Consider the following 15,220-nt stretch of genomic DNA (forward strand, 5'->3'; position numbering starts at 1 on the left):
TTGAACCAGTATGAAAATAACTAACATTCTTCAACTCAAATCATTAACTTGAATTAATCAGCATTCTTTTAAATGCTGCATTAAAAAAAAAAAAAAAAATAAAAAAAAGAAGAAGAAGAAGAAAAGAAGAAACAGACTATATATGAAAGAATCAAACGGAACAGACGATAGAACGTCACAAATATATGTATGCAGTGTGTGTGTGTGTGTGTGTGTGTGTGTGTGTGTGTGTAGTCACATTTTGGTGTGTGTATGTGACATAGATGTAATGTTTTATGTTAACAAAAGCGTTTTTGTAAAGCACCTAGAACATATTTCTGGATAGTGTGCTATATAAGTATCCATTATTATTATTATTATTTTTATTATATGGTGTAATTAATGTTCAACAACCGGGAACTATCAATCAGTCAAACCAGTACAGTACACTTCAAAGACGTTAAATTGAAGACAACAGCAGCAGCAGCAGCAACAACAACAACAACAACAACAACACACACAGACACACAGACACAGACACACACACACACACACACACACACACACACACACACACACACACACACATTCTTCAATCACCGATATGTGTGACGGGACATTAAACAAAAATTCCTTCCTACACACACACACACAGAGCCAAGGGAGAAAACCGCTAATTGGTATGGGTTGTTTCTTTTCCCCCAGTTCGGGACTGTCCGTAATGCCAGTGAAAGCACGAGAGAGAGAGAGAGAGAGAGAGAGAGAGAGAGAGATGCGTTTTAAAAGCAAAAACAAAAACAAAACAAAAAGACCCACCAACAAAAACAACGTGTGCAGTTGAGTTCGTCTGATTTCCTTAGTTTTCATCCAGATTCACTTGGGGTTTATTTGGGTAAAAAGTTGTACCCCCACCCACATGTTTTGTTTTCGTCGGAGAAAAGTGTGCGGACATTGGCTGCCGGTTACTACCACAACATTGGATCTGGTTCTTTTTGTGTGTTGTCAGATGGTCTGATTTCAACTGCTCCACCTGTTTCGGTCTACTGTACTACTGAATTGAAGAATGCTGCCACCACCCACGACCACTGACAATAAGCGCGTGCTCGTGGTTGTCGGCAAAGAAAGTTAGTTGTTGCACAAACTGTCGAAAGGAAAGACTGGTGACTGACTGATTCGCAATGTAGTTTAGACCTACTGGTCAGCGTATGCATGCATGTTTTCCATATATATGTAGTGTACTGTCCTCGAATGATTCTGGGCCAAATATTCTGTTGCTCACTCTATCTCTCTGTGGTATAACTACATTTGTGTGCGTACATGTTTGTGTGTCTCGTAGAACAACGGCAGATGTGTAAGTCGGCCAAAGTGCTAATATCTTCACCGTTGGAAAATAAAGATTCATTCATTCATTCATTCTCTCTCTCTGGCATTGGATGTAAAAACGCACTCCAGTGATATAATCCTCGAAATAAAGAATTTTGTCTGGTCTCCATCTCTCTCCCTCTATGATCTATCTGTGATCTATCTCTCTCCCTCCTTCCCCCTCATTCTCTCTCCCTCCCTCTCTCACTCTCTCTCAACCCCAGTTCTGTGACATCATCAGACTTGAAGGTGGATATTCAAAGGGAAGAAGAAGAAAACTGAAAAGTTTAATCAGTCAGTCAGGCAAAGCTGAACGCCTGTGCCTCACACTACTGATCCAGATGGATGACACCTCCCCATCTTCGAATACTTAAGAGAGAGAGAGAGAGAGAGAAGAAAAGAATTTTCAGTGCTTTGTGAACACAGTTCAGTGTTAATTTGGTGTACCTGTGGTAGCTGTGTTACGTATACACTGTACTACTAATGTCATTCAATAGATAGGGCAGGTATGCCTAATTACGAATGATCCAGTCGAAGCGATGAGCTCAGCGTGTGTACTGTAAAGATAATATATTGTACGGTAGTCAAATGTAGTTCTTTTGTTTTTGAAGGCTTTCTCCAACTGGTTGCATCAGGAAAAGTTTGTCAACTCATTCTTTTCAATGTTTCGTTGTTTGAAATAGCAAGGGTGCCTGAGGGTTAATGCGAACAAGCAAGCCAAATTGCGAATGATGGCTTTGGGTACATGTAGACAATTAAAACAGAAGCAGGTCTTTAACTCATTAGACATTACATATTATTGGAACATCGCACCAGACTGCTGAATTGTTGGGTTTGATCACATGTACACAAAACACAAACAGACGTTTAAACACACAAACAGACGTTTAAACACACACACCCTGCACCACATACAAACATACCCTTTTGAGAGTGCTCAGCAACTGTGCAGCATCATTCACAAATAGACTCACGTCAAAATATCCTGTGGTCTAATTGCGTATGAAACTATTTTGCAGATTCCTGTCAAAACTGACATTCTGATCTGTCACCAATATGCTTTCTTGAATTATCCGAGCACTGGTAATGCACATTCAGCATATCCAGTAAAATCAACTATTTTAGACTGTCAAAGTTGGAGTCCTACAGCTTGCCTCCCTTGATTTTAAGATTTTGAGAGCATGTTTGTGAATTTGGTCGGCAGAGGTGTGTGAAGAGAAGAAAGAGTGTGGAAATGAACTGAAAGAGCTGATGTTTGACTGGTTCTTTCAAATGGATATTCATTAAGGTATGGGAAAAAAGTTGAAGCAGACATTAAATTATGAAATGCAACCGTTAAGAACGCTTCAAAGTGGAGTGGCATATGAATCGTTTGCAATTAGACACTGTTCGCATTTGCCCATACCTACCATATATATGTGTTTATGAATTTTATGAATAAATTCTGAATGACTGTGTGTGTGCGTGTGTGTGTGTTGCTGTTGTTCCCTCTGTTTACAGCATGAGAAGAGGACGAGCAGGACGCTGTCGAAAACGACATAAAATCAGACAAACACTTCAAACCATTGTGAAGGGGGATGACAGCTGTGGCAAGTTGAGAAAATGGATGGTGTCACAGTCCTCCAAAGCTGACTTTGGTGACACTTTGGATTTGGTGCCCTTTAATTTTCCAGGTAATTAGCATGAGAAATTGTCAAGCTGTTCGAATCTTCTGATAAAGGTAATAAGATTTTGGGTTTTTTTTATGTATTGGTTTTCTGTCTTCTGGTTGCTGTTGGGTTTTTTTGTTTTTTTAATTTTCAGTTCTGCAAGTGGAATAATGAAAAGAAAAGGAATGTTGTACTTTTCTTTACAGGTCAGTGCATGCGTGTGTGTTAGTGTTCTCAAACATACTGTGATTTTTAAAATAGCTGATGGACCAATTTTTGATACATTTGGAATTATATTAGGTGTTATATATTGTATAATTTTAATGCATTTTTACATTGACCTTGTTTCAGGTCTTAAACTAAAGTCAAGAGTTTCAGCATTAGAATAAATGAATAGGGATGATGAAGGCAACATGTCAAAAACAACTTGATTGACTTGGAAACTTCACAGATTGCCTCTCAGATAGATCTTGAAGCTCTTTCCATCTTGAATGATCTTGACTCAAAATCAAGGTCACTTTGTTAACCCCTTATGAAGAGCAACTGTTCCATTGTTTTCAAGCGTCTTGAACTGAGACTTGCAGCTTGCATTGATGAATGCGAAATATTTCAAATGTACTTGAAACAGTTTAGTCTCTTTTTTGAAAAGTTCAAGTATTTTCTCGCTTTGTTTACCTCTCTCTTCTCTCTCTCTCTCTCTCTCTCTCTCTCTCTCTCTCCATTATATTGAGATTATTATCCTTGGTTTTATGTGCAGATACTGGGAGGGGTTTAAAGACCAAAAAATCCATCAGCCCAGGCACTGTGATCATCTCCATCCCGCTGTCTCTGCTCGTAACAACCAGCACTGTTCTCAACAGTCCTGTTGGACTTCTTGTCAAAAGGTAGCCCTCTTCTTCTAGAAAACAGGTTCCTTTCTATAACATGAAATTATGTTAGATCTATATTGAGTATTGTTAAAATTTTGGATTATAACTATGATATAAGGTCTTCACTTTATGCCAAAACCAGGTAACTTTACTTCCTGTGAAAAGGACCAAGTATTTTTTCATGTCACGAGAGAACAGTTAGTGTTGTAGAGACCTGATGTGATCAGCATTTGAATCAGACCGTATTCAGAAGGTATGTCATGCCTTTAGTTCTTTTTTTTCCGTTGTATTTGACTTTGTGTTTCTGAATGTTATTCACAGGGTAAAGAAGAACAGGAGGTGGGTGAGGAGAGGTGTGGGATGAGGAGGCTGTTTATTTGTTTAGGTTTTGTTTTTTTTTGACTATTTTGATGTTCATGGTTGGAGAAGTTTAGCAGTAATCACGTGAAAGGTGTTTGAGCATGGATATGGTTATCCAGTTTTAAGGGTCACTGCAGTCTCAGAGGGAAGATATTTCAGAAGCAGAGATTTAATTCTGCTCAGTAACTGTGTTAGAAGAACACCATTGGTTGCCAGACGTCTTCCCATCCGGTGAAGTTAAGACACTGTTTCAAAAGTCACTGGAAGACCACTGATACACAGCTTTGTAGACAGTTTTCTGTTCTTGTCTGATTCTGTCTCTTGCTATGAAAAGGTTCATATTCGGGAGTGGGATGTACACTTCCCTCTATATGTAGTTTGTTTCTGGTTTTTCTCTGATGAGGGTATTTTTGCCAGAGACTACAAAGTTTGTATGTACTTTGTATTTTGCCAATACAGGTTCTCTGTACCACAGTACAAATGTTAGTTGTCTTTGGAAATCCTGTTGGTCGGCAAAGCTCTGGCAGTCACACACACTCATGTTCTACATCTGCCCTGGAACTCTGTCAGATGCGACACAGTTGTCCTATGTCCAGCATCCATGAATACAAGAGATACAGTTCTTGTATGAAAGGAAAATGTTAATTGTTTTTCTTAATCACATTTTTCTTAATCACACTTGATAACAGTATTATGCAAATGGAAAACTTTCTTGATGATATGTTACAAACTTTGTATACAGATTTAATGTAGATAGAAGGACCAAAAGGAAGTGCAGCTATGAACATTGGACAGCTATCAAAAGTCAGCCTTTGAATGTTTGATAAAAAATGGAATTTTGTTTTCGGCCAGATGGAAGGTGGTGTTCACACCTCAGCAGTTGCTGAGCCTGTTCCTCCTCACGGAGCTGGACAAGGGAGAACACTCACAGTGGTATCTGTTCATCAGTTCTCTCCCCTCCGACTACACACTTCCCCATTACTTCAGCACAGAAGAACTGAATGTTCTACCCCTCCACGTGTTGTTGGCGGCACAGCAGATGATTCAGCGATGTCGGCATGCACACAGACAGGTTGCCAAGTTCATTGCTGTTCACTGGAAAGACCATGAGCACTTGACATCGTGGGAGAAATTTCGCTGGGCATGGTGCACAGTCAACAGCCGTGCTGTGTTTGTGGAGACAGAGGCGGGGGTGGAGGGGTTTGTGGACCTGAGCATGAAGTCAGAAAACAATGTGGCCTTGTGCCCCTACCTTGACCTGCTCAATCATGCCTCCACTGCAAGGGTGAGGAAAGCATGAAGAGGAGAGTTTGGGTGAAAGTGAAATATGTGTGTGTGTGTATATGTGTTGTGTGCGTGTTTGTATATCACTATATGTGTGAGAGTGAGTGAGAGAGGTGATTTTTTCATGCACACACATAGGCTTTCCTCTCTTGTTATAAAACCAAGCTTTCATCTTCATTGAAGAAATTTAGTGAGTTGTCAAGCTAGCTCCTGCCCAGTAGAGAAAGACTTGCATGTTGATGTTGGTATGAAATCATCACATATATGTTGTATACGCTAATTTCGAATATCTGTAATATATTGCAGCACACTGTTTGTTGTATGTGTTACAAATTGATCATTGTAGCAAAGTGATATTCGTTTTATGATAGGTTTTTCTTTTTTTTATTGTTTCAGATGCAGGCAGGTTTGAACCAAGCAACCAGAAAGTATGAGATCGTCACCGAGGACGCTTATGAGCCTCACGATCAAGTTTTCATCAAATATGGTCCCCATGACAACACGGCCCTGTTTTTACACTACGGTTTTACACTCCCGTTCAACATCCACAACAGTTTCATCTTCTCTGTGGGTGAGCGTCCATCACATGCCATCAAGAGATATATATCATTTACTATATCTAAAACAATGGTGTGCTTTGAGTTCTTTTGCTTGCTTGCATTATTTATGTGTACGTTGGCTCCTGCTACAGGATTCATAAGTGTGAATGACTGGGATTTCATGTGAATGGCAGTATTTTTTCCCCTTGCTGTTAAGGTAGCCATACTCTGTTTTCAGGGGTGTGCATGCAGGGTATGTTTGTGTTTCCATCATCCAGCAAACACTGACATGCATGAAAGGATTTTTAATAGGCATATTTGATCTTCTCCATGGGTGTATTTACAAAAGGAATGAAGGCACTTAAACGTTTGGATATATGTTGATCTGGGATATTGGACAGCAAACTGATTTTCATCCTTAAGAAACCAGGTCCTTAATGTATAAAGTTCATTAAAACAATATGCACACATAATTTAAATAATGTCTTGATTTGTTTTAAAATTCTATGAAAATATAACATGCCTGCTTTTTTTTCTTTTTTTTTTTCTTTTTTTTCTTTTTTTAATGAAGTCATCCTGAATGTATTGTGAAGCCTGCAGTATAAAAACACTCACACAGGAGGGTCATGTTTTTGCACAATTTGTTTCAGATGATTTCATCCCACTGTGTAAAAGGTTTCAAGTGGTGTGCTGGGATAAAAAACAAGAGGTTCTTGTGAAACATGAGCTAAATCGGTAAGAGCGTTTCTTCTTTTTATTATTTCTCTTTTATTCTTAACACTTTAAAGTGGGTTTCTGTTGAACTTAGCGTGCGTGCGTGCGTGTGTGTGTGTGTGTGTGTGTGTGTCTGTGTGACTCTGATTGTGTGTGTGTGTGTACTGCAGTATGGATCTTCTTGGTGGTGATTATAATTTTGTTTTCTTTCTTCCTTTTCTTCCCTTCCCACTTTTCCCTGATGAATATTTGTTGTTGTGTTTTTTGTTAGTGGTTTTTTTTGGGTTTTTTTTTTCACTTTCTTTCTCTCTTGTGTGTCTTCATGTGCTGTCATATGCTATTATGCTGCATGTGTTGTTCTATGTGAGGTGCTTCAAGCCCATTATATGGGCAGTCCTATGTGAGTCCTATATAATAGTAATAATGATAATGATTATAATATTTTTTGTTTGTTTTTTGTAAGTATTATTTTTAGTAGTAGTAGTATTGGTATTGTTTTAACGAGTAATACTAGTAGTAGTAGTAGTGGTAGTGATGGTGATAGTAGTAGTAGTATGAATATGATTATTGATGTTATTATTATTATTATTATTATCATCAGTATCATTATTATTGTTTACTTATTACTACTACTACCACTATTATTACTACTATTATTACTATCATCATCATGATCATCATCATAATGATTATTATTGTTATTTACTTATTACTACTACTACCACTATTATTACTAATGTTATTACTACTATTATTACTATCATCATCATCATCATCATCATAATGATTATTATTGTTATTTACTTATTATTACTACCACTACCACTACTATTACTATCATCATCATCATCATCATCATTATCATGATCATCATCATTATGATTATTATTGTTATTTACTTATTACTACTACTACCACTTTTATTACTACTATTATTACTATCATCATCATCATCATAATGATTATTATTGTTATTTACTTATTATTACTACTACTACCACTACTATTACTATCATCATCATCATTATCATGATCATCATCATAATGATTATTATTGTTATTTACTTTTTACTGCTACTACCACAATTATTACTACTATTGTTACTATCATCATCATGATCATTATCATCACGATTATCATCATAATGATTATTATTGTTATATTGATTGCCACAATGAAAGGAAAATTGCTGGGTCTGCCCTGTAGGGAGCTGAGCTGTACGATGGAAGGGGTCTCTTGGAATCTGATGTGTGCCTTGAAAATTCTCTCCATGAACTGGGATCAGTTGTAAGTAAACTCTGTGTGTGTGTGTGTGTGTTGTGTGTGTGTGTGTGTGTGTGTGTGTGTGTGTTTTGTGTGTGTGTGTGTGTGTGTGTGACTTTCTGTAGCATTTTTTTGGGTACATATGAGAGAATGTATCAAGCATGAAAATGATAATGTGTCAAGCATAAATGATGATAGAAATTATGCTGTTTTATGTATCGCCTATTATCTGATGTATCTAGGCACTTAAGCATAAGTATGCTAATTTAGATAGGTGGTAATAATGTGGAAACCCAGTAACCATGGACAGCTTGTGTTAATGCTGACTTATTTGGAGGATGTGGTAAATGATATTGTTTCATCGGTGCGGTGGCTAGCTGAGACTATGATTGTCTTGGCGAGGACACATTCTGTCTCTGTCAAGTTTCAAGTTTGATTAACCTTTAACTTCTACTCAGTAGTACCATGGAAAAGTACAACATTGTTTCACAAGTATCATTCGTAACTCGTGAACATGTGCAATATGAAAAAAAAAAATGTTAAACAAAATTTAAACAACATTTTCCAATTCTGTAACCTTACTCAATTTCACCTGTACATTCTTACTACCATGTAGTTAAATGCAGAAACTGAAAACAGATTTGGATCAACATACTTTTTGGCCAAGTGTTTTTGTAAGTAATTCAGCATACTTTGGATATTTCATAATAAAATAAAATTTGTCTTCATTAACTGACATGTAACAATTTACAGATTCATAATTCACATTGCGTGTCTTTTCGTTTTCTACGTTCAATCTGTAACTTACTGCATCCGAATTTAAAGAAACTAATAACATATATGTCTAGCAGATATTATATAGATTTCTCTCTGTAAAATATTATGTTTTTGTCTTTGATATATACATTTGTTTATTACCCTGTTCAAGTGCATCTCTCCATACACATTAGAAATTAATTTTCAAAGCCTTGTTAGTATTTTTTACATAATTTTTCTCTATTCATGAATGACTGAGAGTCCCAGACACAATCGTAACCAGTTTCTGATAAAATCTGTGTGGTGGTCTGAACCCATTTTGAAGAAATTAGCATGCAGAAAAATTTATTCACCTTGCTTTTAACAGCTAAACATAACCATGAGCAAGAGAAGTGAAATGATTTGGAATGGTTTGGAACTTTTGGCCAGCAGCTGCTGTTGTTTGTCTATTCATTTGTGTGATTAAATTTTTTTTAATTTTTATATATATAATGCTGATAGACATGTTTTAGATGCATGTAAAAAAAAAAATTTTTTTAAAAGGAAGACATGGATGATGTCTGAATATTTCCTGTTCCATAGTATTTGAAATGTCTGTGTACTCCTTTATTATTTTGTTGTTTTAATCTTGTGCGCTATTTTGTATTTGGAGCAGTTTCCACACACACACCCTGTCCTGCTTTCTTTCTCACCGCTTTGCCATCTGCTGTTGTCTATGTTGTCTGCTGTTGTCCATGTTGTGTGCTGTCTGCTGTTGTCTGTGTTGTCTATAATTATTGTTTGCTGTTGTCTGTGTTATATGCAGTTGTCCATGTTGTCTGCTTTTGTCTGTGTCATCTATGATTATTGTCTGCTTTTGTCTGTTGTCTGCTGTTGTCGATAAATATTGTCTGTTGTCTGCTGCTGTCCATGTTGTCTGCTATCTGCTGTTGTCTATGTTGTCTGTTGTTGTCCATGTTGTGTGCTGTTGTCTGTGTTGTGTGCTGTCTGCTGTTGTCCATGTTTGTTGTTGTCCCTGCTGTCTGCTGTTGTCCATGTTGTCTGTTGTTGTCCCTGTTGTCTGCTGTTTGTTGTTGTCTGTTGTTGTCTCTGCTGTCTGTTGTCTGCTGCTGTCCATGCTGTCTGTTGTTGTCTCTGTTGTCCATGCTGTCTGTTGTTGTCTGCTGTTGTCCATGCTGTCTGTTGTTGTCTCTGTTGTCTACTGTCTGCTGTTGTCCATGCTGTCTGCTGTTGTCCATGCTGTCTGTTGTCTGCTGTTGTCCATACTGTCTGTTGTCTGCTGTTGTCCATGCTGTCTGTTGTCTGCTGTTGTCCATACTGTCTGTTGATGTCTCTGTTGTCTGCTGTTGTCCATGCTGTCTGTTGCTGTCTCTGTTGTCTGCTGTTGTCCATGCTGTCTGTTGTTGTCTCTGTTGTCTGCTGTTGTCCATGCTGTCTGTTGCTGTCTCTGTTGTCTGCTGTTGTCCATGCTGTCTGTTGTTGTCTGCTGTTGTCCATGCTGTCTGTTGCTGTCTCTGTTGTCTGCTGTTGTCCATGCTGTCTGTTGTTGTCTCTGTTGTCTGCTGTTGTCCATGCTGTCTGTTGTTGTCTCTGTTGTCTGCTGTTGTCCATGCTGTCTGTTGCTGTCTCTGTTGTCTGCTGTTGTCCATGCTGTCTGTTGTTGTCTCTGTTGTCTTCTGTTGTCCATGCTGTCTGTTGCTGTCTCTGTTGTCTGCTGTTGTCTGCTGTTGTCCATGCTGTCTGTTGTTGTCTCTGTTGTCTGCTGTTGTCCATGCTGTCTGTTGCTGTCTCTGTTGTCTGCTGTTGTCCATGCTGTCTGTTGTTGTCTCTGTTGTCTGCTGTTGTCCATGCTGTCTCTTGTTGTCTCTGTTGTCTACTGTCTGCTGTTGTCCATGCTGTCTGTTGTTGTCTCTGTTGTCTGCTGTCAGCTGTTGTCCATATTGTCAGCTGTTGTTGTCCGTGCAGGCAGAAGTCAGAGAGGGCGGTGATGGGGGAGGAGCTGTCGCCAGCAGTGGAGCTGTCTGCCCGACGTATGGCCCAACACCTCATCCGGCAAGCCCTGGCTAAGTCCCAGGCACAGCTGGCAAAGGTGCAGAGAGAGTGCTTCTGATTGGGGGGGTTGTCAGCGTGCAGAAGAGTGCCGTTCGTGTGTGTGTGTGTGTGTGTGTGTGCATACACATGCATATTTGTGTGTGTATGTTTGTGTGCGTGTGCATGCAGATGGGTGTGTGCGTGTGCGTGTGCATGTGTGTGTGTGTGTGTGATGACTGATCTGTTCATTTTATGATTTAATTATTTATTACTTCATTTGTATTTCTTTTTATTATTCATTTCTTATTTGTCTTCTCATTGTGTGCAGATTTATTACTTTCATTATTCATGATTTATACTTTTTTGGGAATAGCTCTTCCTCAAATTCACTTATAATCAAATTGCTTTCAATATTGTGCTTAGAATGAGGGTATTATTTGTGTGTGTTTGTGTGTGAGTGTGTGTGCTCCAATAAGTTTGACTGGGAAAATGGACAGAAATTGAAGACATGAGACTGCATGGACCCTTGTCTGTTTGGTATCAGCGGTCTGGGTATCGGTATTTACTTTTTGACTTGAGGTAGAGAAGTGGAAAAAAAAAAAAGAATTACAGAGACTGAGAGATGGCAGATCAGTCTTTACTGATCAGTTTCTGCTGATCATGGGTAGAACACAGTATCAAGTTAAATGATGGAGCACAGTGCTAGGTCAAATAATTTCGCTTCATCCAGTTTATTATATCAACAAAGAAAAACATATGCAAGAGAACCCTGACTTGACAGGGGCAAAATAGCCGAATGGTTAAAATATTGGACTTTCAGTCTGAGAGTCCCAGGTTCAAATCTCAGTAACACCGCCTGCTGAGTTAAGGGTGGAGATTTTCTCTGATCTCCCAGGTTAGCGTATGTGCAGACCTGCTTGTGCCTGAACCCCCTTCATGTGTATACGCAAGCAGAAGATCAAATACCTGTGTTAAAGCTCCTATAATCCTTGTCAGTGTTTGGTGGGTTATGGAAACAAGAACATATCCAGCATACACCCCCCCAAAAATGGAGCATAGCTGCCTGCATGGCAGGGTAAAACCAGTCAACATGTTAAATCCCACTCGTGTACGTACAAGTGCATGTGGAGGTTGCAGCCCGCAAACGAAGAAGAAGAGGAAGAACCCAGGCTTGTGTTGATGTTGTGTGTCTGTCGAGGTCGATTCATGTCATGCTTCCTTACATCTGTTGCAGTTGCTGCCAGGTGAAGCACTGTCTCCCCACCTGTCCATTGCACACACACTGCTGATGGACGAAGTCAACATTCTGACTGTGTCACTGCAAGCCCTCACCTGATGAGCTGGGGGTGTTGTCCGATGACGTTATTGTCAGGATTATACCTGACAACAGTAATGGCCAACACCGACAGCAGTGGAAGCCAAACTGCACGGCACCCTGGAGGAGCTGCGACGGACAGCAGCCTTCATTGAGGACACCAGGCTGCTCATCTAATGGGAGGCAAAGGAGGAAGAAGAAGATACCTGACAACGTCATTTGCAAGACTTCTCGCCTGTTGTGCCTGTCATTTTAGAGCTTGTCGTTGTGAGGAAGTACCTGCCAGTTCTGCTGCGAATGCTCACCTAATGAACTGTAGCTGTCATTCTGATGGTGTCACTGTCAAGAGTGTACCTGACAGTGTGATTATTGCAGGATAATACCTGACAATGTGATTTGCAAGACGTCTCACGTGTTGTGCCTGTCATTTTAGAGCATGTCATCATGAAGATGTACCTGCCAGTGTTGCTGCCAGTGCTCACCTCATGAGCTGTTGCTGTCATTTCGATGACGTCACCATCATGAGCGTACCTGATAGCGTGATGATTGCAAAGACCTCATATGACTGTGCTGTGATGGGCACAATAGTTGAGTGGTTAAAGTGCTGGACTTTCAGTTTGAGGGTCCCGGGTTTGAATCTTGGTGGGTAAATGGAGATTTTTCCGATCTCCCAGGTCAGCATATGTGCAGACCTGCTTGTGCCTGAACCACCTTCATGTGTGTATGTAAGCAGATCAAATACGCACTTTAAAGATCCTGTAGTCCATGTCAGCATGGACAAGAACATACCCAGCATGCACACCTCCAAAAACGGAGTATGGCGGCCTGCATGGTGGGGTAAAAACTGTCATACATGTAAAAGTCCACTCGTGTACATACGAGTGAACGTGGGAGTTGCAGCCCACAAACGAAGAAGAAGAAGAAGACTGTGCTGTGCCTGTCATTCAGAAAAAGGCACCATCGGGAAAGTGGTAACTGATAGTGTCATTGAAACGCATTAAGTGCTGGGCTATCATTACTGTTCTGTTTCTCAGTGCGGTGCCCGTGACTGGCAATAGGATTACTGTATTATTCTGTTTGAGAGAGATAGTTAAAGCAACAACAGTGTCCATGAGGTCACCGTAAAGACTTGGTGTAGGAGCTGACGCTCATGTCATGAATATGAGGTCTTTCAGACCTGTCAAGAAGTAACAGTCTTGAAACAACAGTGATCGTGAGTTACCTGTAAAGACCTGTCAAGAAGGTTGACAGTTTTGTAACAACAGTGATCATGAGTTTCCTGTAAAGACCTGTCAAGAAGTTCGACAGTCATGTAACAACAGTGATCATGAGTTACCTGTAAAGACCTGTCAAGAGGGCTGACAGTTTTGTAACAACAGTGATCATGAGGTAACTGTAAAGACCTGTCAAGAAGTCCAACAGTCATGAAACAACAGTGATCATGAGGTAACTGTAAAGACCTGTCAAGAAGTCCGACAGTCATGTAACAACAGTGATCATGAGGTAACTGTAAAGACTTGTCAAGAAGTCCGACAGTCATGTAACAACAGTGATCATGAGGTAACTGTAAAGACCTGCCAAGAAGTCTGACAGTCTTGTAACGACAGTGGACACGTAACAGTGTAATGATGCTGCCTGTGATGTAACTACAAACACCTGTCAAGAGTGTCAGTTATGTAAAAGGCTACTCCTGTAACAGTACTGGCGGTGAAGCATTCTTAAAGACCTGTCGAAAGGGCTGACATTAGTGAAACAACTCTGACACATCACTGGTAAAGTTCTGCAAAGACCTGTCATAAGGTGTGACAGTCATGTAACGATTTACAGTGCTCATGAGGTTACTGCACAGACCTTTTAACAGGGACTTTCTCATAACTGCTGTGGCCTCCAGTAAATGTTATTCCCCTGTCATCAGGAGCAACGATCCGATCATGTAAGAGCAGTGCTTGTAACTGTAAGGTATTGTAAAAAAAGGATCAGTCATTAAACAACAGTGCTTTTGTGTTCTGAAATGCATGTGATACTTGGTTCCTTTTTTTTTTTTTAATCTGTTTACTGTGTTGAAATGCCAAAAACTTAAAAGTGTTTTCGCATAGTATATGTTTTGCTTCCCAAGACTGAGGTCAACGTGTGTGGGGGCAGGTGAGAGAGCTGGGGCTGAGGCCAAGCGAGGGTGGGGGACTTGAATGAAGGAGGGGAGTTGGTGTTAAGCATGTTGGGAAAGAAGAAGACGGAGGGCACATGATTCCAGTTAGCTAATCAGGTTAACGTGGATAATCATGTGCTGGAAATACTTGAAATTGGCACAACGCTGAATTAATCCCCTTGACCGTGCTGTTGACGAACAGCATACGGCCAATTAATTACTCATGAATGTGTGAATATATATAGGTGTGTGTGTGTGTGTGTGTGGAGGGTGGGTGGGTATGTATATATCATATATGTATGTTTGAACATTTTCTTGTATGTGTGTATGCATTGTGTTCATGTATGTGTGTAGTTTGTTGGGTACATTTTGGTATGTGTGTCTTTGATGGAATTTGTTTTGTGTATTGTCTGTTCAGTAAAGCACCTAAAGCAGTTTTCTGGATAGGGTGTTGTATAAGAATCTGTTGTTATTATTAAATACCAAGCTTTCTGGTCCACTCAACTTTGCAAAGAACTTCCCTTGATCTTTCTAGGTGGGAGATGGGTTGTGATTTGTGTTGGTGTATGAGAGAGTGAAAGGGGGAGGTCCACTGTGACCTGTTTTCTCTCTCTTTCTTTGTGCATGTTGATGGGAGTATATGATACAGTGTGTGTGTGTGTGTGTGTGTGTGCTGTGATTAAGTTGCATTGAATAAAGATGATTATTTCTGAGAGTGCTGATATTAGGAATGCAATGTGATGATACTGTTTAAAATATCACTTGATAATCTTCAATGTTTTATAGGATCTTACTGAACTTAAACTACAAATGTAGTTTTTATATATTTTCTGTAAATTATCCAGCATACATCAATGCAAAAGGTGTCAGCAGTGATTGGGTTAAACAGATGAAATTTCCCGAATTCTGTAACTTGTGGCACCAAAATTAGTTGGTTTCCACCAATATAATG

At 39.6% G+C, this 15,220-nt stretch overlaps 1 protein-coding gene across 1 annotated transcript; it reads left to right on the forward strand.

Moving 5' to 3' along the window:
* Positions 1-880: 880 nt before the first annotated feature.
* On the forward strand, positions 881-14,991 carry LOC143297770 (SET domain-containing protein 4-like). The gene is made up of 9 exons (XM_076610242.1): positions 881-1,103; positions 2,842-3,014; positions 3,748-3,874; positions 5,072-5,504; positions 5,900-6,074; positions 6,693-6,777; positions 7,964-8,044; positions 10,742-10,865; positions 12,042-14,991. The coding sequence occupies exons 2-9, from the start codon at positions 2,843-2,845 to the stop codon at positions 12,141-12,143; spliced, it is 1,299 nt and encodes a 432-aa protein (XP_076466357.1). The 5' UTR covers positions 881-1,103; position 2,842; the 3' UTR covers positions 12,144-14,991.
* Positions 14,992-15,220: the final 229 nt, after the last annotated feature.

Source organism: Babylonia areolata, chromosome 23, assembly GCF_041734735.1.
Source record: "Babylonia areolata isolate BAREFJ2019XMU chromosome 23, ASM4173473v1, whole genome shotgun sequence".
Classification (NCBI taxonomy): Eukaryota; Metazoa; Mollusca; class Gastropoda; order Neogastropoda; family Buccinidae; genus Babylonia; species Babylonia areolata.